This window comes from Geotrypetes seraphini, chromosome 4, assembly GCF_902459505.1.
Source record: "Geotrypetes seraphini chromosome 4, aGeoSer1.1, whole genome shotgun sequence".
In the NCBI taxonomy this organism is placed as follows: domain Eukaryota; kingdom Metazoa; phylum Chordata; class Amphibia; order Gymnophiona; family Dermophiidae; genus Geotrypetes; species Geotrypetes seraphini.
In genome coordinates, this window is record NC_047087.1 from 173,644,863 (window position 1) to 173,670,069 (window position 25,207).

The window sequence follows — 25,207 nt, forward strand, 5'->3', positions numbered from 1 at the left end:
AAATAACGCCCTCGGCTGCGGAAGCCATTGCCTTCCCCAAAGCGATGTGGTATATAGGCCAAGATGTCTCCAAAATTGTTGGATTGCGGAGCAGGCCCAAAACATGTGACTCAAAGATGCGTGAGCCTGATTGCATTTCGGGCAAGAATGTGACGCAGTAATCCCCATCCGGGCTGCACGTTCCGGTGGAATGTAAAGTCTAAGAACAATTTTCAATTGCATTTCCCAGTGAGTAATATTGGGTGACACCTTCTGAATGTTCTTCAGGACCCGTTGTAACTGTTCAGCAGTCAACTGGCAATGCAAGTCCTCAGCCCACGCTGTCGCTAATATATCCAGATTCGTACTTGGTTGGCAATCCCGGATCCCTACAATATGAAATCGTAGAGGAATCCTCTGTTGGGCTGAAAGGAGTGGCAGCCAATTAACATAAGAATAGCCTTACTGGGTCAGACCAATTGTCCATCAAGCCCAGTAGCCCATCCTCATGGTGGCCAATCCAGGTCACCAGTATCTGACACAAACCCAAAGAATAGCAACATTCCATGGATCGATTTCTAACTTTGTCAAAAATTACAAAGACTAGGGGAGACTTGATCAAGTTACAGAAAAATACTTTTAAAACCAATAGGAGGAAATATTTTTTAATTCAGAGAATAGTTAATCTCTGGAATGCATTGGCAGAGGTTGTGGTAAGAGCGGATAGCGTAGCTGGTTTTAAGAAAGGTTTGGACAGTTTCCTGGAGGAAAAGTACATTGGCAGAATAAAAGAAAGTAATGTAATGTAATAGTCTGTTATTGAGAAGGACATGGGGGAGGCCGCTGCTTGCCCTGGATTGGTAGCATGGAATATTGCTACTCCTTGGGTTTTGGCCAGGTATTAGGAACCTGGAATGGCCACTGTGAGAACGGGCTACTGAGCTTGATGGACCATTGGTCTGAACCAGTGGGGCTATTCTCATGTCCCATGACATTTTCTCGTGAGTTTCTCATGAGGAACTTTGTCAAAAGCTTTCTGAAAATCAAGATGTACATTACATCAACCTTTATTCACATGTTTATTCACACCTTCTAAGAAGTGAAGCAAATTGGTGAGGCAGGATCTCCCTCGGCTGAACCCATGCTGACTCTGTCCCATTAAATCATGTTTGTGTACGTGTTCCACAATTTTATTTTTTATAATTGTTTCCACCATTTTGCCCGGCAAAGAAGTCAGGCTCACCGGTCTGTAATTTCTCAGATCTCCCCTGGAACCCTTTTTAAAAATCAGCGTAACATTGGCCACTCTCCAATCTTCAGGTACTACAGAAGATTTTAGCAACAAGCTACAGATCACTAACAGCAGGTCATCAATTTCATGTTTGAGTTCTTTTAGTACACTGGGATTTATAACATCCAATCCAGATGATTTATCACATTTTAACTTGTTGATTTGTCTTAGTACATCTTCCAGATTCACTGAGATTACTTTCAGTTCCTCCGCATCATCACCCTCGAAAACCATTTCCGGTTGAGGTAGATCTCTTACATCTTCTTCTGTAAATACCAAAGCAAAGAATTTATTCAGTCTCTCCACTATGGCCTTATCCTCCCTGAGCACCCCTTTTGCTCCTTGATCATCCAACTGTCCCACAGATTCCCTCACAGGTTTTCTGCTTCTGATGTACCTAAAAAATTGTTAAGAGTTTTTGCCTCTTTGGCAAGTTTTTCTTCATATTCTCTCTTAGTTTTCTTTATCAATGCTTTGCATCGAACTTGCCAGTGCTGGTGCCTCTTCTTATTTTCTTCATTCGAATCCTTTTTCCAAACTTTAAAGGATGTTTTTTTGGCTCTAATAGCCTCTTTCGCTTCACCTTTTAACCATGCCAGCTCTCATTTCATCTTCTTTCCACCTTTGTTAATACCTGGAATACATCTGGTCTGAGCTTCCACGATGGTATTTTTAAATAACATCTACACCTGGTTTACAGTCCTAACCTTTGCAATTGATCCACTCAATCAATCACACTCTACCTCTTCCTTCTTCTCACACCCATACACTTTCTTACACTTTCTTCTCACACCCATACACTTTCTTGCACTCTTAGCTTGATAGATAGTCCTCCCTTGAACCTCTCAGACCCTATATATATTTTACAAAAAAAAAAAAAAAAAAAAAAAAAAACCTCTCTCTCTCTCGCTTTCTCTCTCTATCTTCATCCTTCTCCTCACATACCCTCTGACATCTCAACCTTTCTCTTTACAGAAATAAATCTTGGAAATGGCAGGAAGAACACGGAGTACCAAAGCTACAATCAAGATCGACACTCCAGCATCCGGAGAGACCCTGGGGATGGTCGAGGTCTGTACACAGAAGGCAGTGAGCGACATGGATCAGAGGGCAGAGGTCTCAGTGCAGACCGAGACCTTCCCCCCCCCCCTCTCAAAGTGCACTACAGTCTCAACACAGACAGAGGAGCTGGGAAGCTTAGGCGAGGATATCTTACAGGAACTACTGAGCCTCAGGGAGGAGGTAAAGCGCCTGAGGAGCATAAAGGATGACGAGGCCTTCATCGACGACGCCATCCTGGAACTATCGAACCTCACAGAGAGAGCCCACAACAGGTCCATCCTCGACACGCCCAAACCTACAGAGCTAAACACAACGATTGGAATACAGGAGATGATTGGAGAAGCAGGCCCCTGGCAGTTAGTAACCTCCTCTACAGGCAAGCGAAATAAACCCACCTCATTCTCACTCTCTTCTTCTTTTTCTCTTCAACAGGATAGAAGTTCATCATTACCACAGCTAACTCTGAGAAATAGATTTCAGATCCTACAGGAAGGAGCCACCGAGGAAATATCAGAAGAGGCTCAAGAGGATGCCCAGCTCACAACATCATTTCCAGAGCACGCGGACCAGCCCCGTCAGAAGGAACGAAGAGTGGTAGTCATTGGTGACTCCATGCTAAGGGGCACTGAGGGACCAATATGCAGGCCTAATTTGCAGTCAAGAGAGGTCTGCTGTCTCCCTGGAGCCAAGATCCAGGATATTACCACTAACATAGACAAAATTCTAAAACCTAATGATCATTTTCCCATGTTTCTCATCCATGTAGGCACAAACGACACTGCGAGAAATACCACAGAGAACATACCCAGAGATTTTGGAGCGCTGGGAAAGAAGTTGAAGCAGATAGGAGCACAGGTGGTCTTTTCATCAATTCTTCCAGTAAGAAACAAAGGCAGAGCTAGAGAAGAGCGTATTCAACGAACTAACGAATGGCTCCGAGAATGGTGCAGAGAAATGAACTTTGGATTTCTAAACCACGGCGAGACGCTCCAGGGACTACAAGGACCAGATGGACTCCACCTAACCAGAAGAGGTAGAAACGTATTTGGACATCGATTGGCCCGCCTACTCCATAGGGCTTTAAACTAGGTAAGTTGGGGGAGGGTACATACTTATATCCCAGAGCAGTAAGAAACCACCCTGAGGAGGCAAGTCGCACTCACACTACCAAGTCTAAGGTAAGTACCAATGACATCCACATTAATTCAGGGAGCAATATCACTGATAATTTAGGAGCCACACTAACTCATAAAGTAAACTCTTCACAGAAATGGAGGGCCATGTATGTTAATGCGCACAGCTTGGGCAATAAGATTCTAGAATTAGAGACTGAAATAACAAATGCTGATCTTGACGTGATAGCGATATCTGAAACCTGGTTCACGGAATCACATGGGTGGGATATGGTTATACCAGGGTACAACCTACTTCGCTGCGACCGAGTGGGTAAATTGGGAGGAGGAGTAGCGCTATACACTAAGGAAAGCATCAAAACCACCAGAATCACAGATGTTAGATACACTGGGGAATCCCTCTGGGTGAACCTGGCCAGAGGAAATGAAAGATGCCTATACCTTGGTGTGATATATAGACCTCCCAGGCAACAAGAGGACAAAGACATGGAATTAATCGAGGACATAGAGAATATCACACTGCGCGGGGACTCTGTAATGCTAGGAGACTTCAACATGCCAGATGCAGATTGGGACACACTCTCCGCGACTACGGGTAGCAACAGAAGAATATTAAACTCCATAAAGGGCGCACGCCTCAAGCAATTGGTATTGGAACCCACCAGGGACAAGGCGTTGCTAGACCTGGTTCTCACCAACGGAGATAGCGTCACGGAAGTCTCAGTAGGAGAAACACTGGCCTCCAGCGACCATAATATGGTTTGGCTCAACCTCAAGAAAGGATTCCCGAAAACAAACACAGCAACAAGGGTTCTCAACTTTAGAGGCACAGACTTCAACCGCATGGGAGAGTTCGTCCATGAGGAGCTACATAAACAAGCAAAAACTGATAATGTGGAGGATATGTGGTTGACTCTGAAGTCCATACTACACGAAGCAACAGACCAATACATAAAGACTGTAAGTAAACGCAGGAGAAACAAAAGACCCCAATGGTTCAGTAAAGAAATTTCAGACCTAGTTAAACAGAAAAGAGACGCTTTTATCGACTACAAACATTTAGGCAGAGAGGGGGCAAAAGAGGACTATCTAGACAGATCTAAAGCTGTCAAAACAGCAGTCAGAGAGGCCAAACTCCGAATGGAGGAAGAGCTAGCACGGAAAATTAAGAAAGGGGATAAATCTTTCTTCAGCTATATTAGCGACAGAAAAAGAAACAAAGATGGGATAGTTCGCCTGAAGCAATCGGATGGTAACTTTGCAGAATCAGACTCTGTGAAGGCAGAATTACTAAACCAATACTTCTGTTCAGTGTTCACCCGCGAAGAGCCGGGAGCTGGTCCACAGCTGCAGACGGGAGATAACCGGAAAGACCCGTTTCAGGATTTCGAATTTACGCCCAGTAGTGTCTACGGCGAACTTTCAAGACTCAAAGTAAACAAAGCCATGGGACCGGATAACCTACACCCCAGAGTGCTCAGGGAGTTAAGGGAAGTCCTGGCAGAACCATTATCTGTTCTTTTCAATCTTTCCCTAAGTACAGGAAGGGTCCCCTTGGACTGGAAAACCGCCAACGTAATCCCACTCCACAAAAAGGGCTGCAGGACAGAGACAGCAAACTACAGACCAGTGAGTCTCACGTCTATAGTGTGTAAACTCATGGAAACACTGATTAAACAGAATCTTGACACAATCCTAGATGAAGAAAAACTGCGTGATCCACACCAACACGGGTTCACCCGGGGTAGATCCTGCCAATCTAATCTGATTAGCTTTTTTGACTGGGTTACCAGACAACTGGACGCCGGAGAGTCACTGGACGTGGTATATTTGGACTTCAGTAAAGCATTTGATAGCGTCCCTCATCGAAGATTACTGAACAAGCTGAAATCGATGGGATTAGGAGACATTCTAACTACATGGGTTGGGGATTGGCTGAGCGGTAGACTTCAGAGGGTGGTGGTAAACGGTACCCCATCCAAAGCATCGGACGTGATCAGTGGAGTGCCGCAGGGATCGGTCCTGGGTCCGATCCTATTCAATTTATTCATAAGAGATATGACGAAAGGACTTAGAGGAAGGGTATCACTGTTCGCCGACGATGCCAAACTTTGTAACATAGTAGGCAGATGCTTATTACCTGATAATATGACACACGACCTACTACTGCTGGAAAAATGGTCAAAAACTTGGCAGCTAAGCTTCAATGCTAAAAAATGCAAGATAATGCACTTGGGCAGGAGAAACCCCTGTAGAACTTATGTACTAAATGGTGAGACCTTGGTTAGAACTACGGCGGAACGCGATCTAGGAGTGATCATTAGCGAGGATATGAAGGTTGCCAATCAAGTGGAGAAGGCTTCCTCCAGGGCAAGACAAATGATGGGGTGTATCCGTAGAGGTTTCGTCAGCAGGAGACCTGAGGTTATGATGCCGTTGTACAGAGCCATGGTAAGGCCTCATTTAGAGTACTGTGTGCAGTTTTGGAGCCCACACTACCGAAAGGACGTGCTGAGGATCGAGTCGGTTCAGCGAACGGCCACCAGGATGGTCATGGGGCTCAAGGATCTCACGTATGAAGAAAGACTAAAGAAGTTGCGGCTGTACTCACTTGAGGAAAGAAGAGAACGGGGAGATATGATTGAAACGTATAAGTACATCACGGGACGCATCGAGTCAGAAGATGATATCTTCTGGCTCACGGGACACTCAACCACCAGAGGGCATCCGCTGAAAATCAGGGGAGGGAAGTTTCATGGCGATCCCAGGAAGTACTTCTTCACCGAGAGAGTGGTGGACCATTGGAACAGACTCCCACCCCAGGTGATAAAGGCCAGTAGCGTAACAGATTTTAAGAAAAAATGGGATACTCACGTGGGATCTTTAAGGGAGTAAACTCAGGGGGGGGATACTTGGAATGGGCAGACTTGGTGGGCAATAGCCCTTTTCTGCCGCTTTTTCTATGTTTCTATGTTTCTATGTTTCTATTAGCTTCTTTTTAACCATTTTCCTCATTTTATCATAGTCACCCTTTCAAAAATTAAATGCCTCTACAGTAGATATTTTTGCTATGTTACTCCAGGTATCAGTTCAAATTTGATCACGTCATGATCACAGTTTCCCAGTGGACCCACAGTTAACACCTTTACAGGAGTACAGTAGTGACTCTGCAAAGGCAGGAGTGAAGGAAGGTCACTCCTGCCGCAATTCACCACTGGGCCACTGAGGAAACTAAAAGATACATGGGGGAGGCAGGAAGGAGATAAAAACAATTAGAATCGGCTGGGACAGGAGGAGGGAGGGTTCCCTCCTATCCTGGACATTGCTGGACCATCAAGTCTCATGGCAGGCCCGACGAAGGCATGCAAGGCATCGTGGGGGGGGGGAAGGGTACAGAACCTACCAGGGAGGGAGGGAGGGAGGCTAGGTGCAGAGATTGGCAGGGGAGGGAGCGAGTAAGTGCAGAGCCTGGCAGAGCAGATAGGGTTAGGGTTAGGGTTAGGGGAAATAGGGTACAAGGCAAAGACACCGCACTTGAATATTAAACCCAAGTTTCCAAGTTTCCAAGTTTATTAAGTATTTTTGATTTATCGCCAATTCAAAATTCAAGGCGATGTACAAATAAATAAAAAATTTTTGGTAACACACTTACAATTATTAAATAAAAACAGACGATTATCTAAAATACAAATATAACATTACTCTTAAAGGGTATTTCAACAAATTAAAATGAAACAAAAGGAAAATTATTTAATGGTTACATTCAGTTTTAAAATCATTAGTTCAATTTTAAAATATTTATTCAGGGGAAAAACAATAGGGAGGGAGACAAAGACAATTGACCTTTTAAATTCAAAAATGCGAAAAGAAAAATTAGTCATTAAAGGCATCTATATATAGAAAACTTTTAAGTTCGGACTTAACCACTCCCCCTCCCACCGGGTTTTGTTTTGTTTTTTACAAAAGAGAAAAGAAATGATTCTAATGAAAAGGGAGATGTATTCCTAATGTGAGTTATAATAAACTTGATGCATGTGAGTTCCACACTTCTCAGGGATGGAGCGAAGATCCTTCCTTCTACACTCCTCATCGATAAAATTAAATAGTTGGTTTGCTCCCAAAGAAATCATTTATATTGGCAACGCATGTAGAAACACTTTTGTGAATTTTACATGCACTGCACAAAAGGAAGCTACTTTGGTAATATCACTCGATTGGCTACAATTTGTCAGCACACAGTATTTTGTTTTGCTAATTTGCAATTCGTTGCTTGTGGTTTATAGAAGCACCAGACCCGGAAGAAGAAATTTTGTGACCGAAACACAGCCCATGTGAGGTCTATACCACAATCCATTTACTGTGCATTTTTTACATTGGTTTTCTCGAACCGTTCCATGTACGGTCCATTTATATTCGAGTATATACGGTAAGAGTAATTTATTCAAGTAAAAAGGAACAGCAAAAAAAAAAAAAAAGCAGCATAATTGCAAGTCAATTTTATTTGAGCAGATTATGGACTAGGCAGAACAATTCTGTAACATCAATTGATCTTAAAAGTTGACTAGGAGAGAGAAACAGGGAGGATCCAAGATGGCAGCAGCTTAACTTTGGCATCTCCATTCTATTCACTGCAGGAGCTATTCCCTTGTTTCCTAAGCTCTCTCCTTTTGTGGCGGTATGCCACATTCAAAATGAAAGGGAACTGTTTGAGCCGAGACCCCTGCGGCTCGAACTTCTACCCCTACACAGCGTTCCATGCTGGATTTCATCAAAGCCGGTTCCTGTGGTGACATTGGAGGAATGTCTGGCAGTACCCTGACCGGAAGAGAGGTTGGGGCCTTGGAATGGGAGGACAGAGTACACTATCGGGTTTCAAAGGATTGGATAAATTCCTGAAGGATACGGGGATTGAGGGATATAGATAGAGGTAGAGATAGGCTATGAAAGGGTATAGATATAAGGAAAAGGGGGATTAAAGGGTTTAGACAAGGATCACTTTACAGGTCATGGACCTGATGGGCCGCCGCGGGAGCGGACTGCTGGGCACGATGGACCTCTGGTCTGACCCAGCAGAGGCAACATCTTATGTTCTTATGCTCTCTCTCTCTTCCCCCGCCCCGATGTTCGTTCTACTGCTACGCCCAGAGACTACTGTGGCTGAGCAGGAAGTATCTCCCATTATGTCTTCCCTGAGGGAGACACCTACATCAGGGGATGTAGCCGCAACAGAACCTCCGGATGTAGGAGAAACCAGGGAGGTTTCTTCTCAAAGCAGAAAATCGTCAGCGGTGTCATTAGAGAGCATTTTGGAAGCTCTCAGGAAGATCAACTCTACAGTGAACAAATCTTCTCAAAAAATTGCGATGCTTGTGAGTACTGTAAATACTCTTTCAGAAAAGCTCCAAGGCAGTACAGAACATTTTAAAGCAGAACTTAACCAGGTTAAGAGTAAGGTGATGGACCTACAAACTCTATTCTCAGAAATGGTCAAGGACAAAACTAATCTAAATAGGAAAATGGAGCAACTGGAAAATTACAATAGAAGACTGAATATGCATATTCTCAATTTTTCAAGATCAGTGGGAACGTCCCCTATAGAAATGTTTAAAAAATATCTTATGGAAATTTTGAAGTATTCCTCAGACTTAATTCCACCAATTAATCGTATATATTATATTCTTACAAAGAAGGAAATAGGGGCTGCCCCTGATCAAGGAGCTGAAGCTATAGATTTACTGAATCTCACTGAAATACTTGAAACTTCTGTTTCAGATACCACAGAGCGAGCTACTTTACAAATTTATTTTGTCTTTGAGCAAGATGCAAATTCTTTCCTACAAATATACTTTTGGAATTCTCAATCTCTATTTCTGGGGAAAAGAGTCTGGGTCTACCCAGATGTCATGAGGCAAACACAAGAGAGGCAAAAACTTTTCCTGATGATGAGATCTGAAACTCTGACACTTGGGGCAACTTTTCTCTTAGCCTACCCATGTAAATGTTTAGTAAAGTACCTTGGAGTCAAATATGTTTTCTTTGTGCCTGAACACGTGCGAGCATTTCTTGACATGAAGAAGTTGGGTACTGTTAGTGTTTAATGTCTGGAGCACATACTATGTAACGGGAATCTCTGTTAAGCCTTTTCCTTTTATCTTATGATTTTTATTAATATTAGTTTCTCTGCACTATTTTTTCGGATCCTTCCTACTCATTTATAGAGGTCTAAGAAATTTTATTATATTACCTTTGGACTTTCGATACATTATAGGGTTGTTTCATCTGTTTTTCTTGTGCAAGGATATCTTGTGAATTATGTGAAAATTCAATAAAGAATAAATAATTAAAAAAAGTTGATTAGGAGAATAAAGGTGTGGTAAGAGATGACAAATAGGCTGGAGAGTCATATCTGAAAGCCTTAAATGTAAACAAGATTTATTTATATTGAATTCGATAAGCTACTGAAAGCCAGTGGTATTGTATCAGTATGTCTAAGAAAGTGATTAGTTTTATTTTTATTGTTTATCCTCTGAATGTGTGATAAGGCCTTTTTCTATGATTTATGACCTTTTTTTCTCAACTTACCTCCTCTTTTACAAAATTGTAGTGCGGTTTTTAGCGCCAGCCGTGACAGTAACAGCTCCAATGCTCAGAGGAATTCTATGAGAGTCCGAGCTGTTATTGCTAAAGTCAGCGCTAAAAAAAAATGTGCTATGGCTTTGTAAAAGGGGGGATGGGTTAAATTGTTTTAATTGTTTTTGTAAATTGCATTGATCTTTGGAATATTGCAGGATATCAAGTTTTAATAAACATAAATGGAGAGTGACATCATAAGAAACCAAACTGTTTGAGATAACTAGACATTACACACAGCACGATTTATTGCTGTCGAAAATTAGTCCCATATGAAAAAGAAAGAGTGAAGCAAATTTAAATCTCAAATCAGCATTCACAAATGATCCAACAATTTTATATGATGTACCTTCAAAAGACGATCTAGCAATTCAGAACCACTTTTCACATTTGGGTCAGGATCAGCAGAAAGCTGTCGAAAGTTTAAAGCGAATATAAACAAAATCAGTGAAAATGTATAGAGACATAATATATGACATACGGTACCTATTTATGGCAATTTTTTGAAAAAAGACTAAAAGCATTTTCTTCAAGTTCTGTTCCACCCAGCTCCAAAATATTTTATATTCATTTTACATGAGAATTGCCATACTAGGCGAAAACAAAAGTCCATCAATCACGGTATCTTGTTTTCAACTGTGGCTATTTCAAGTCACAAGCAGCTGGCATGATCCTAAAAGCTACACACATATCTAAGTCTACCTAGTTAATAACAGTTTATGCACTTTCCTCCAGGAATGTGAATCAGCTATACTAACTCCACATCCACTGGCAACAAATTCTAGATTTTAAATATACATCTTCCTCTTAGGTGCCATCGTCTCATGCTTGAGTCCTAGCGACTTGATGAATTACAGATCTAAAAAGAATCAGATTTGTACTAGTCCACTAAGGTCCTTCAGAGTCACCTCTATGGTTGTTTTCAACATGTCTAGCCATCTAATTGCAGGTCGCCCTCTTCCTAACATGATGTCCTTTTCAATGATCTTTCACTTTGACAGTATGATCAAAATAAGACAGTTGTAACTTCATCATTTGGGCTTCTAGTGACATAGCTGGTTTGATCTCTTTCAAAACTGATTTGTTAGTTCTTCTGGCAGTCCACGGCATATGCATAAAATCCTTCTCCAACACCAAAGCTCAATTAAATCAATCTATGTATGCTGAATAAATAACAGTTTCTGAAATTCAGTTTTAAATCTGCTACTTAATCATCATTAAGGAGTGTCCCCTGGTCTTTGTACTTTTTGAAAGAGTAAATGATCTGTGTTTACACATTCCATTCATTTTATAGACCTCTCTCATATCTCCCCGCAGCCATCTCTTTCTCCAGCAAAAAAAACCCCTTAACCTCTTTAGCCTTTCCTCATCATTATCTTCCTTTTTCTTTTACTTATGAAAAATCTTACGCTGTCTCTTCAGGCATTTCAGCAGTATATGTTTACGATTTTAAATGAATAGGGATCGTTTTCCTCAACAAGGTTTAAATGCTTTAGCTTCTGAAAATTAAATTGATGTCTTTACAGATTCTCTTATTCATTTTCTTGATACTATGATTCCACTACAAAGGTAGCTCAGTCTACATGTGGACGTAATCCCTGGTTTAATGCAGTATTGAGGTCTTGAAACAATTTGTACAAACAGCTGATCATAAAATAGAAGAAACATTACATACTATAAAAGGAAAATAATTTAGGCTAAATGTTTATTTCTAAAAGAATTATGAAATGTGAATTTTCCAAAACAACATTTTAGTGAAGCTGAATTTATTTGTTCTTTGCAATCATCTGCTTTTTTTCAATTGTCACTTGATTCTTATGCTTCCTAATTATTGGAAAAATTAGATAATCTTCAAGGGATCTTATCAATTCCTTATGAATATCCTCTACTCCCTCTTTCATCTCCAAGTAGCTCAACTCTTTCTACTGATAATGCTGGTCAATGTAGTACTTTTTCTTCATTTACGCCTCTGACTGTAGCTGGATTTAAAAAAATATATATCTTCAGTTAATCCTTCTGGTTCCCCCAGGGAAGGGGCTCCAACTTGACTATTGAAACAGTGTTCCACTCAGTTATCGCCTCCCCCAGGGAAGGGGCTCCAACTTGACTATTGAAACAGTGTTCCACTCAGTTATCGCCTCCCCCAGGGAAGGGGCTCTAACTTGACTATTGAAACAGTGTTCCACTCAGTTATCGCCATTATTTTTAGACTTCATTAATCTTAGTTTGACACAGGGTGTTGTGCCTTTATGGAAGAAATCTGTGATTCGACCTTGTTTAAAGAAACCTAATTTTATTCGGCTTCTAGCACAAATTTTTGCCCTGTAGCTAATTTACAGTTCTTAGCTAAAATAGGTGAGAAAGCTGTTCAGCAAGTGTTGAAATTTTAGAATTCAAATAATATTTTTCATCCTTAACAATCAGGCTTCTGAAAAGGATATTGTACAGAGACAGCATTGGTATCAACGATTAATGATATTTGCTAGCTTGATAGTGGACATGAAATAGTATTACTTAAATTAACTCTTAGTTCTGCTTTTGATCTTACCGATTCTGATCTTTGTTTGCTCAACTTAATGAAATAGGTATTAAAGGTATGGCTTTGAACTGGTTCCGTTCTTATTTTTCTGCTCGTTCATTTGAAATAAGAATTAAAAAAAAAAAATCAGACCACCAAAGTTATTTCCTAATTCAGGATGTTCCCTAAGGTTCTAATTTTTCACCTACTTTAAACCCCCCTCCGTGTGGTAGAAGCCCTGAAGCACTTTAAATCTCTATGGGCTTCAGAGCAGTTACCGCAGTAGCAGATGCTAGCACAGCTTTGAAAATGGGGGTGGGGGTTAATGTTTTTATTACACCACTAGCTGATGCCCCGGCGTTGCACGGGTATTTAATTATAGCAATAACACTGTAAATGGATTCAAATAAAGATACTTTATAGTGGTGAATGAAATTATTTTTTTACAGCTTTATGAAAAGTACAATATTCAAATTATAATGTGAAATATTTGACAAAATGAATACAATACAACAAACACAAAACTTGATTAGAAACAACATATTTAGTTTCACCTCCAGGAGCAAGAACATATACATTCTTGGGTGAAGAGACCCCCAGAACATATCACCCCCAGGTAGTGAGGGATCTGCATACCAAGTTTCGTTCAAATCGGTCAAGCCGTTTTTGATGTACTGTGAGAATGGCAGCTGTTTACATTTTTTGCATTGACATGAATGGGTGAAATCTGATTTTCTGTTTGTAGCTCAGCCCACGTGTGTAGGTGGGCCGCGAGACCCCCAGAACATATCACTCCAGGTAGTGAGGGATCTGCATACCAAGTTTCGTTCAAAGCGGTCAAGCCGTTTTTGAATTACTGAGAGAATGGCAGCTTTTTACTTTTTTTCCATTGACATGAATGGGTGAAATCTGATGTTCTGTTTGTAGCTCCGCCCACGTGTGCAGGTGGGCCGCGAGACCCCCAGAACATATCACCCCAGGTAGTTGGAATTACTGTGAGAATGGCAGCTTTTTACATTTTTTCCATTGACATGAATGGGTGAAATCTGATTTTCTGTTTGTAGCTCCGCCCACGTGTGCAGGTGGGCCGCGAAACCCCCAGAACATATCACCCCAGGTAGTGAGGGATCTGCATACCAAGGTTCGTTCAAATCGATCAAGCCGTTTTTTAATTACTGTGAGAATGGCAGCTTTTTACATGTTTTCCATTGACATGAATGGGTGAAATCTTATGTTCAGTTTGTAGCTCTGCCCACGTGTGCAGGTGGGCCGCGAGACCCCCAGAACATATCACCCCAGGTAGTGAGGGATCTGCATACCAAGTTTCGTTCAAATCGGTCAAGCCGTTTTTGAATTACTGAGAGAATGGCAGCTTTTTACTTTTTTTCCATTGACATGAATGGGTGAAATCTGATGTTCTGTTTGTAGCTCCGCCCACGTGTGCAGGTGGGCCGCGAGACCCCCAGAACATATCACCCCAGGTAGTGAGGGATCTGCATACCAAGGTTCGTTCAAATCGATCAAGCCGTTTTTTAATTACTGTGAGAATGGCAGCTTTTTACATGTTTTCCATTGACATGAATGGGTGAAATCTTATGTTCAGTTTGTAGCTCTGCCCACGTGTGCAGGTGGGCCGCGAGACCCCCAGAACATATCACCCCAGGTAGTGAGGGATCTGCATACCAAGTTTCGTTCAAATCGGTCAAGCCGTTTTTGAATTACTGAGAGAATGGCAGCTTTTTACTTTTTTTCCATTGACATGAATGGGTGAAATCTGATGTTCTGTTTGTAGCTCCGCCCACGTGTGCAGGTGGGCCGCGAGACCCCCAGAACATATCACCCCAGGTAGTGAGGGATCTGCATACCAAGGTTCGTTCAAATCGATCAAGCCGTTTTTTAATTACTGTGAGAATGGCAGCTTTTTACATGTTTTCCATTGACATGAATGGGTGAAATCTTATGTTCAGTTTGTAGCTCCGCCCAAGTGTGCAGGTGGGCCGCGAGATCCCCAGAACATATCATCCCAGGTAGTGAGGGATCTGCATACCAAGTTTCGTTCAAATCGGTCAAGCCGTTTTTGCGTGATCGCGGCACATACACACACACACACATACATACCTCCGATTTTATATATATAGATTGACAACATTTATTCAGTATTTAAGATTTCACATTTTTATGTTGATGACATTCAAATATTAGTATGAGACTTGGAATACTGACTGTTCACATGAACTTCAACAGAAGCTCTTCATTATTGAATTATAGTGTATTGATCATAAACTTGTTCTTAATAGGGATAAAACGGAAGGACTTTAAATTTTCCAATTCTCTTGCTTCTACTCCTCCACAAAATATCTTTAAGGAAAACTATAATTCCAATTAATGAAGAACTTATGGGGCTCAAAATCAAAAAATAAAAACATTAAAAAGTGGCCTAAGTCAGTATTTGGACGATCATAAAGACAGATCGTCCAAGTACCGATAATCAAAGCTGGTTTTAGACGTATCTAAAACCAGCTTAGGCCTTTACCCTGCCTCTGGATGCCTAAAGCGAAAAGGGGCATTTTTGGAGGAGTGGATAGGGTGGGAGGTAGACCGATCTAGACTTAGGGCTCCTTTTACTAAGGTGCGTTAGGGCCTTAACTCGTGGAATAGCGCACGCTAAATTGCCATGCATGCTAGACTTTAATGCCAGCATTGAACTGGCATTATTCTAGAAGCGTACCGCGTGGTGTAGCACACGGTAATTTCATGCTTGCGCTAAAAACGCTAGCGCACCTAGTAAAAGGAGCCCTTAATCGCTTGGCAACCATAATCAAAAAGGTTTGACAAGTTGCCAGATGGAACTTATACGTTTTGACCTAGACCAAGTCAAAACAGGTATAAATTCCAAATAGGGGCCGCTGAGCTGATCACCCAATCTCTCCTGCCAACACCTCCTCGAACTGCCGCGATTACCGGCAGGAGGGATCCCAAGCCCTACTGCCGAAGATGCACCTCCCCCGAAGCCATGAATACCGGCAGGAGGGATCCCAAGTCCTCCTGCCGAAGATGCACCCCCCCGAAGTCATGAATACCGGCAGGAGGGATCCCAAGTCCTCCTGCCGAAGATGCACCCCCCCACCCGAAGCCGCGAATACCAGCAGGAGGGATCCCAAGCCCTCCTGCCAAAGACTCATGCCCTCGAAGCCGCGATTACTGACAGGAGGGATCCCAAGCCCTCCTGCCGGCAAACCTACACCCCCCCTGAATTCCCCCCGCCCCAAACTCATCAACGGCAGGAAGGATCCCAAGCCCTCCTGCCGGCAAACCTCCTCCCGACTGGCTCCCACCCCTAGCCCCCCCCGCTACCCCTAATCCCCCACTAACCTAAGGTCCTCTCTCCATCCATCCGGCAGGCCTGCCATCCTCGGATTGGGCATCATTCCTGCCGAGGAGTTTCGGGCGGGGAGGAGGGGATCGCGGCAGGAGAGACAGTTACAGGATTCTGTAACTGACATTGTTTATGACAGACGCCGGCTACAGAATCCTGCTTTTAGGTGAAGGACTGGCCCCTTCTTCGCCTAAAAGGTTTGGTTTTGGGCGTTTGGGACTTGGGCGATTTTTGGGTTGGGAATGTGTTGGAGGGATAGACGTAGTGGCAGTCTGGGCGAGTAGATTGCTGAATGTGGAGGTAGGCCATTCTCAAAAAAAAACCTCATTTTGGATGTTTCTTTTGAGAATGGACATTTCCCTGCTGCCCACTTTCAACGTCTAGTAGTGACTTAGGCCAAAAGGGGACTTAGACTTTTTTTATTATGCCCTTCTTTAGGGGTTTTAATTCTATGTCTTTAGGGGTTTTAATTGATAATAGACTATTGTTTAAACATCATATTTATTGGATTGTGCAGAAATCTTTTTCTCTTTAAAGAAAAAGAGATCATTGCAACCATTCTTATTGCCTAACGCTTTGGTTTTGATTCATGCTTTGATTCTTAAAAGGATATATAGTGCTGCTAAATTTGCTCTTTCCTTTCCTACTTTATGTTAATATTTTATCATCTTTGTGTTCATTCTGGTTCTTAGACAGTAGTATAGCCCTACTAACCATAATGCCCTCCTTATTGATGATCCACTATAATCTTTGAGTTGTCTTCAATACAGCAGTAAAGTTAATGTATAATGCGAAGAAGTTTGATCACGTATTTCCTCAAATATATAAAGAACATTGGTTGCCAGTGCAGTACAGGGTAGAGAATGACCCAGGGACAAATTTGTCCCCGTCTCCGCAGGAACTCAATTTTCCCAACCTGTTCCCATAAGTTTTGTCGCTGTTCCTGTCCTGCATCATCCTCTGCCTTAACTGCACAAGCCTCGAATACTTATAATATTAAAGTGTTTGAGGCTTGTGCAGATGAGGACAGAGCTTGCAGGAATGGGGCAGGGACAGGAAAAGAACTCAAGAGGATAGGACAGAAAAATGAGTACCTGCAGAGACGGGGAAAAATTTGTCCCCCGTGTCATTCTCTAGTACAGGGTTCATTTTAAAATTTTATATTTATTAATAATAATAATAATAATAATTTATTTTTATATACCGCCTAACCAGCAGTTCATAGCCCATAAGGCTTCAGTCGGGGTTTTTTTTGTTTGGTATGTCTTCATACTTGGGATCATTTATGAATCTCTATTGTCCATCTAAACAACTTTGCTCTTCAAATACGAATTTAGTAGTAGTTCTGTCACTTCAAAAAATGATCTCAGCTTTTTAAAGGGATTCAGCTTTTTCTTCTATGGTGCCCAGACTTTGAAATTCATTGCTGGCTGATATTCCAGCTGAATCTTCCCTTAAAAAATGTAAAGTTCTAGCAAAAACTTTTTTAGGCAGGCTTCTGCAGATTAAAATAAAACAAAAATTAAGATTTGATTATTACTTTTTTCTCCCTTTTCTGTTGCATGTGTTATTTGTTCAGTTACTATATTTTAAAATATACTGCCATTTGAATTCCACTGTGGCGGTGTACATCAAATTTTCCTAAATAAATTATTCCAACACCTTAATCATTACAGTCATCATTCCCTGTGCCTTTTCTAATTCCATTCCATCTTTTTGGAATACAGTAACTAGAATTGCTCTGAATAGGGGTAATTTTATCAAGCAGGCACCAATATGTATGCACCAAATGCAGGCATAATGATAGAATAATGGCATGTACACACACATGCCTAAATTCCACCCAAGCACTTTTCTATAAATATATGAACATCTTATATGGCATATACTGTGCAGTATTTTACTAGTAGGTATATGCATGGATGAAGTCTGGGTGGAGCATAATCAGGACTCTAACCCCCTCCTTTACAAAGCCACGCTAGCGTTTTTAGTGTCGGCCGTGGCAGTAAGAATTCCGATGCTCACAGAAATCCTATGAGTGTTAAGAGCTCTTACTGCTAAAACCGGCGCTAAAAACGCTAGAACAGCTTCGTAAAAGAGGGCCTATGCTATATGCATATCTCTAGCATTTGGACATGAGAACTTACATCAGCTCCATCACTGGCATAAGTGCTCAGGTAAAATATTTACCTACAAATTAGGCATATTACTTGGTACTAGGTAAAGGAAAGGGTGATCCTACTTCTTTTATAAAATAGGCACACTGTTATACAACTGTCATACATATACAAAGTGAAATCACTCCGCATAGAGACAGAGGTATTTGATATTCTCCATGTTAATCTCCATTCCTTTTTTAAATTCCTAACAGTCTCCTCCTTTTACTAAGCTGCGGTAGAGGTTACTACAGTGGCTAAATGCTCCAAAACTGCTCCAACGCTCATAGAATTCCTTTGAGCATCGGAGCATTTAGCGTCCTTGAGCGTGGTAGAAACCTCTACCGTGTCTTAATAAAAGAGGGCCAGTGCTTGCTTTTTCAACAACTACACACTACACACTGAACAAAAGATTTCAATATATTGTCCATGACACCTATATCCTTATTCTGGGTCAGAATTCTTAACATGAAACCTAGTAACGTGTAACTATAGTTTGGATTATTTTCCCTATGTCCTTGTCCAAATTTGATCTGTTATTTAGATGTTCAGTCTTCCAGTCTAACAAGATCTTTCTGCAATTTCTTACAATCGCCTTATGATTTTGAATAATTATGTATCACCCGCAAATTTGATCCCCTAATTCACTGTTCCCTATTCTAGACCATTTATAAATACAGTAAAAAGCATGAGCCACAGTATAGATCATGGGGCATACTACTGTTTACCTTTGTCTACTCAGAAAACTGATCATTAGTCCTACTCTGCTTCCTACATTTTAACCAGTTCCCAAGCTACAACAGGACACTGCTTCCTAGTCCATGACTTTTAATGTCATTAGGAGTCTCTCATGAAGGTTTTTCTCAAACAGCTTCTGAAAATCCAAATACACCATATCAAATAGCACGTCTATAATACCTTCAGAAAATATTGACAGAGGCCATGTGAATTTTGGGTTCAGTTATGGTGCCAAAAATCCCTTTTTCTGCCCGGTTTTAGTTTCAGCTGAAGCTGACCAAGTGTCTTCAGTGGAAGTTGAAAATGTGTGCTTCATCCTGTCTCCCTCCCCTCCAAACAGGAATTGTTTCTCTCTCTTGCCCAATTATAAATACCCTCCCCCCACCTCAGGTCTATCTTACAATCCGTGGTGGTCTAAGGGTGTAATCAGGGCAGGATTGATCTCCAGTTACTCTTACCCATATTAGTTCTGTTCTCAAAATGGTTGCCACAACCTCTAGTGCAAAAGGCTTCCAATATAGACACGGTTAGATTCATTGAGCGTGATTCTCTATAGTGCATCTATGAATTATAGAATTACACACAGCATTCTGCTCCTGGACGTCTAAACGACGCCTAATTTTTAGACGTCCTTTACAGAATCTGCCCCAAAATGTCCAAACTCAGATTTAAGACGTCATCTAGAAAATGCCCCTCTATATCTTATCTTTATCACTCCACAATTTTTGAGAAACAAAACAGTACAGAATTTGCATATTGTGGTATGATAAAGATATATTTCTTATATAAAGGATCAATGATGAATTAAGGTTTTGGTATTAGACTATTTTACACACTTACTTTCACAATTTCTAAAATTTCATATGCAAATTCTGTACTTTTTTTATTTCTCAAAAATTGTGGAGTGATAAAAAAAAAGTATCAATGACAAATTAAGGTGCTGATAGTGCTAAGGGCTCCTTTTACAAAGCTGTGCTAGGGCCTTAACACGCGGAATAGCTAATCCGGTGCGTGCAATACAGTAGCACCGCTAGCGTGGGTTTGTAAAAGGACCCCTAAATGTTTCCAGATATACCCACTGCCTGATGCAAAAAAAATTTTCATAAGCAAAAGTATTGAGAGTAATGTTTTGTTAAAAAAATGCACTTTTTGGGACTTCCCGCTTACATATTGTTATAACATTGCACTCATACTGCAAGCCAAATTTGAGCCTTGGTCTTAAGCTGTGTTGAGATTGCACTTTGCCTTTTCAACTCTTTATCAATTCACTCTTTTACTATGAAGGAAAACAGGCTTGCTTACCTTACTTAAGCCATCAAACAGCACATTGAAGTGAGGGAGGACTGAACCCCGAGCAACCTTGACAATATTATAAAGGGCCTCACAGGCATAGTATCGCAGACGACTGTCAGCATCATTGAAGCATGTTAATACAGGCTCTATCAGTTCCTTTAAGTATAAGCCAGAGTCCTGAAATCAGATAAAAGTCAAAAAGGTCATTGGACTGACACACACACCTCTGTTATAGCATGGATTTAGAGACCCAGGAAATAAAATAGACTAGGAATGCTGTGGCCCTTTCATTCTGTGACTCAAACGCTTTAATTCTGCTACTAGCTCTGCTACTAGTTTTACAGCAATATTGTACTCTGAAGTGAATACAGAATGTGTAGCTCTATAGAAAGAAAAACTATTAAATGCTGCATGGGTTCAGCTCCAACAAATTTAGGAAATTATTTCACTTTAGATTCATAAACATCCTTGCTACATTAAGGAGGAAATGATTTCACTATTTTTTTTTTTAATATTCTTTATTCATTTTAATAATCATCAACAATAAGTGCTACAGATTTACAAACAAAATGATATATAAAAACAGCACTTATTACTGTATTTTCGCGGATATAACGCGCGCGTTATACGCGATTTTACCTACCGCGCATACCCCTCGCGCGTTATATGCCTGAGCGCGGTATAGAAAAGTTTTTAAACATAGTTCCCACCCCGCCCGACGCCCGATTCACCCCCCCAGCAGGACCGCTCGCACCCCCACCCCGAACGACCGCTCGCACGCGCTCCCACCCGCACCCGCATCCACGATCGGAGCAAGAGGGAGCCCAAGCCCTCTTGCCCGGCCGACTCCCCGACGTCCGATACCTCCCCCCCCCCCCCGAAGGACCGCCGACTTCCCGACAATATCGGGCCAGGAGGGAGCCCAAACCCTCCTGGCCACGGTGACCCCCTACCCCCACCCCGCACTACATTACGGGCAGGAGGGATCCCAGGCCCTCCTGCCCTCGACGCAACCCCCCCTCCCTCCAACGACCGCCCCCCCCAAGAACCTCCGACCGCCCCCCCAGCCGACCCGCGACCCCCCTGGCCGACCCCCACGACCCCCCCACCCCCCTTCCCCGTACCTTTGGAAGTTGGCCGGACAGACGGGAGCCAAACCCGCCTGTCCGGCAGGCAGCCAACGAAGGAATGAGGCCGGATTGGCCCATCCGTCCTAAAGCTCCGCCTACTGGTGGGGCCTAAGGCGCGTGGGCCAATCAGAATAGGCCCTGGAGCCTTAGGTCCCACCTGGGGGCGCGGCCTGAGACACATGGTCGGGTTTGGCCCATGTGCCTCAGGCCGCGCCCCCAGGTGGGACCTAAGGCTCCAGGGCCTATTCTGATTGGCCCACGCGCCTTAGGCCCCACCAGTAGGCGGAGCTTTAGGACGGATGGGCCAATCCGGCCTCATTCCTTCGTTGGCTGCCTGCCGGACAGGCGGGTTTGGCTCCCGTCTGTCCGGCCAACTTCCAAAGGTACGGGGAAGGGGGGTGGGGGGGTCGTGGGGGTCGGCCAGGGGGGTCGCGGGTCGGCTGGGGGGACGGGCGGAGGTTCTTGGGGGGGGGCGGTCGTTGGGGGGGGAGGGGGGTTTGCGTCGAGGGCAGGAGGGCCTGGGATCCCTCCTGCCCGTAATGTAGTGCGGGGTGGGGTTAGGGGGTCGCCGTGGCCAGGAGGGTTTGGGCTCCCTTCTGGCCCAACTACACAAAGGTACGGGGAAGGCGGGTGGGGGTGTCGTGGGGGTCGGCCAGGGGGGTCGCGGGTCGGCTGGGGGACGGGCGGAGGTTCTTGGGGGGGGGCGGTCGTTGGGGGGAGGTGGTTTGCGTCGAGGGCAGGAGGGCCTGGGATCCCTCCTGCCCGTAATGTAGTGCGGGGTGGGGTTAGGGGGTCGCCGTGGCCAGGAGGGTTTGGGCTCCCTTCTGGCCCAACTACACAAAGGTACGGGGAAGGCGGGTGTGGGTGTCGTGGGGGTCGGCCAGGGGGGTCGCGGGTCGGCTGGGGGACGGGCGGAGGTTCTTGGGGGGGGGGCGGTCGTTGGGGGGAGGGGGTTTGCGTCGAGGGCAGGAGGGCCTGGGATCCCTCCTGCCCGTAATGTAGTGTGGGGTGGGGTTAGGGGGTCGCCGTGGCCAGGAGGGTTTGGGCTCCCTCCTGGCCCGATATTGTTGGGGAGTCGGCGGTCCTTCGGGGTGAGGGTGCGAGTGGTCCTGCCGGGGGGGGATGTATCGGACGTCGGGGGGGGGCATCAGGCTTTCAGGATGGGGAAAGACCTTCAAGGGGGGACAGGACTTCAAGGGGGGACAGTGCACGGAAGTCAGGGGGGGTGAACGGAGAGTCGGGACAGCGCACGGAAAGTCAGGGCGGGCGAAAGGAGCGTCGGGCATCATGCGCGTTATATGCCTGAGCGCGGTATAGAAAAGTTTTGGTACATATCATCGTGATTTCTGCGCGCTATACCCCTGTGCGCGTTTTACACAGGTGCGCGTTATATCCGCGAAAATACGGTACCATCAAATATTATTAAGATAAATACCTATCTCCCCACCATCACCCCTCCCTCCCAGGATGTGTATAGCATTCATTCAGAAAACAAAGGGTGATCATAAAAATCAATTCTTGCAATATTTTGTTAATGGGTCCCAGATCTCCTTGAATTTATTATAATGTCCCGATTGTATCGAGCACATTCGTTCAAACTTATATACTTGACATAAAGATTCCCACCAAAAACAATAATTAATTCTATCCCATTGCTTCCAATTTTTCATAATTAGCTGCATTCGAACTCCTGTAATTATAAGAAGTAATTTTTTTATATACATTGATTGGGCTCTTGGGCATTAATAATGTACCAAACACTACAACCTCGTACGACAAAGACAATGGGACTTCCAATATCAAGATAATTTGTGTCACATTTTGAGAATCAAGATGCCTAGGCTGTGTAAGGACAATAAAATTTTAATGGACCTTTGGAAGACATTAAAATGTATTGATAATTTAACAGATATTCTAATTCATAAATCCACTTGTCAGTCCCTTTGGTTGAACCCCAAGATTCAAATTGGTGGGTTTAAGGTCATCTGGAAGTACTGGATGAAGGCAGGCATACGTACTTTAGACGATGTAGTATCAGACGGAAAGCTGCTTGAGTTTTCACGACTGCAACAAAAATTTGGTATTGCTAAAACTCAAAGCTATAGGTGGTTGCAGTTGAAGCAGGTCATTCAGGAGGGGTTCCCTGACTGGAAAAATCTTAAAAATCAGTATAGTTTGCCATTCCAGGCAGATTTCCTGGATCACCAGGCCGCTCAGTGGTATAAAATATCTGGATTCTTGAATAAGAAACCAAAAACTCATCTTCGTGAAATTTGGAGCATTGAGATAAAGCATCAGATTACTGTGTCTCTGACCATGAATCTGGACTTGGAGGATGAGATGTACGGTGTCTGCATATATGAGACAAACATGGTTTTTCTTGTTACATAGAGCATTTTGGACTCCAATTAGATTACAGAAATTAGATAGTTCCAAGTCTAATAGATGCTGGCACTGTCATCTTGAACCTGGGACATTGCATCATTTTTTATATTATAATAATAATAATAATAACTTTATTCTTATATACCGCCAACAATCTGCGACTTCTAGGCGGTTAACAATAAAGGGAAACTGTAAATACAATAAATAGAAGCTGTACATACAACGAATTAAGGAGTATTGCTGTGTACATCTGATAGTATCAACATTAATAGTAGTAACAACAGTTTGTGGGCTGCAAGGACAAGAAGTGCCATGCTGCTTACAGAGAAGTAGAAATATTCCATGAATTGAATGGAGTGATCGTAGTTGGTGATTAGGGGTTAGGGTTAGCAGTTTACAAGATCAGGTTTGTGATGGTGTTACAAGGGTTGATGTCCTGGTTCGTTATCTAGGTATTTTAAGAACAGGTAGGTTTTTAGGTGTTTCCTAAATTCTCCATAGTTGTTTGTGTGTGCAATTAGTTTTTCTAATTCTTTACCCCATGTGGCTGCTTGGTACGATAGCAGTTGTTGATGGTATTTCTTATATTTGCACCCTCTGGCCGGAGGGGAGATAAATTTCAGGTGTGTTTTTCTTTCATGTCTGTTGGTTGGGAATGAGAAGAGGTCTGTAATGTATTTGGGGGCTAGTCCATTTAATACCTTGAAGCAGAGACATCCTAGCTTGAACTTCGTGCGTGCCCCCATCGGCAGCCAGTGTAGGAGTTTGTAGGAAGGGGTTATGTGGTCGGACTTCTTCAGCCCGAAAATCATCCTGACTGCTGTATTTTGTATCAGTTGTAGTCTATGCATTTGCTTCTGGGTGATTGTCAGATGGGTGATGTTGCAGTAATCCAGATGGCTTAGTATTAGGGATTGTACTAGAATTCTGAAAGCTGAAGTGTGGAAGTACGCCTTGATGGACCTAAGTTTCCAGAGAGTGAAAAACTCTCTTTTGATTAGGGAGTCTATATGGTCTTTCATGGTTAGACCTTGGTCTAGTACTACTCCTAGGATCTTCATCGTTGGTTGAATGGGGTAGTTGAGATTGTTTATGTGTAGTGATTTTGTCGTTTTATGTGCGTGTGGCGAGGCTATAAAGAGTTTAGTTTTATCCGGATTGAGCTTCAATTTGAACTCTGAGGTCCATTGTTCCATCGTGTTTAGCGCTTCAGTTGCTGTGGGGGTGATTTCAGAGGGAGATGAAATAAACGGGATAATGATTGTGAAGTCGTCTGCATAACTAAATACTTTTATGCCTCGCTGGGTCAGCTGCGTACCTAGTGAAGCTATATAAACGTTGAAGAGTAGTGGGGATAGTGGGGACCCCTGTGGCACGCCTGATGGGTTTGTCCAGATTTTAGAGAGATTGCAATTGAAGCGAACTTGATAGGTGCGGGTTGTAAGGAATCCTCGGAACCAGTCCAGCACCTCGCCTCCAGTGCCGATTGCGTCTAGGCATTGTAGTAACTTTTCGT

The 25,207-nt window shown here is 43.0% G+C and overlaps 1 protein-coding gene across 5 annotated transcripts in view; it reads right to left on the reverse strand.

The window, feature by feature from the left end:
• Positions 1 to 25,207, reverse strand: part of VAC14 (VAC14 component of PIKFYVE complex) — a 419,381-nt gene that overhangs the window by 338,389 nt on the left and 55,785 nt on the right. For all 5 annotated transcript variants that reach the window (XM_033943353.1, XM_033943355.1, XM_033943354.1 and 2 more), the window contains exons 4-5: positions 20,186 to 20,353; positions 10,445 to 10,507 (exon numbers count right to left, since the gene is read on the reverse strand). In XM_033943353.1, the coding sequence (XP_033799244.1) occupies positions 10,445 to 10,507; positions 20,186 to 20,353 (231 nt within the window). The remainder of the gene's footprint in view (positions 1 to 10,444; positions 10,508 to 20,185; positions 20,354 to 25,207) is intronic.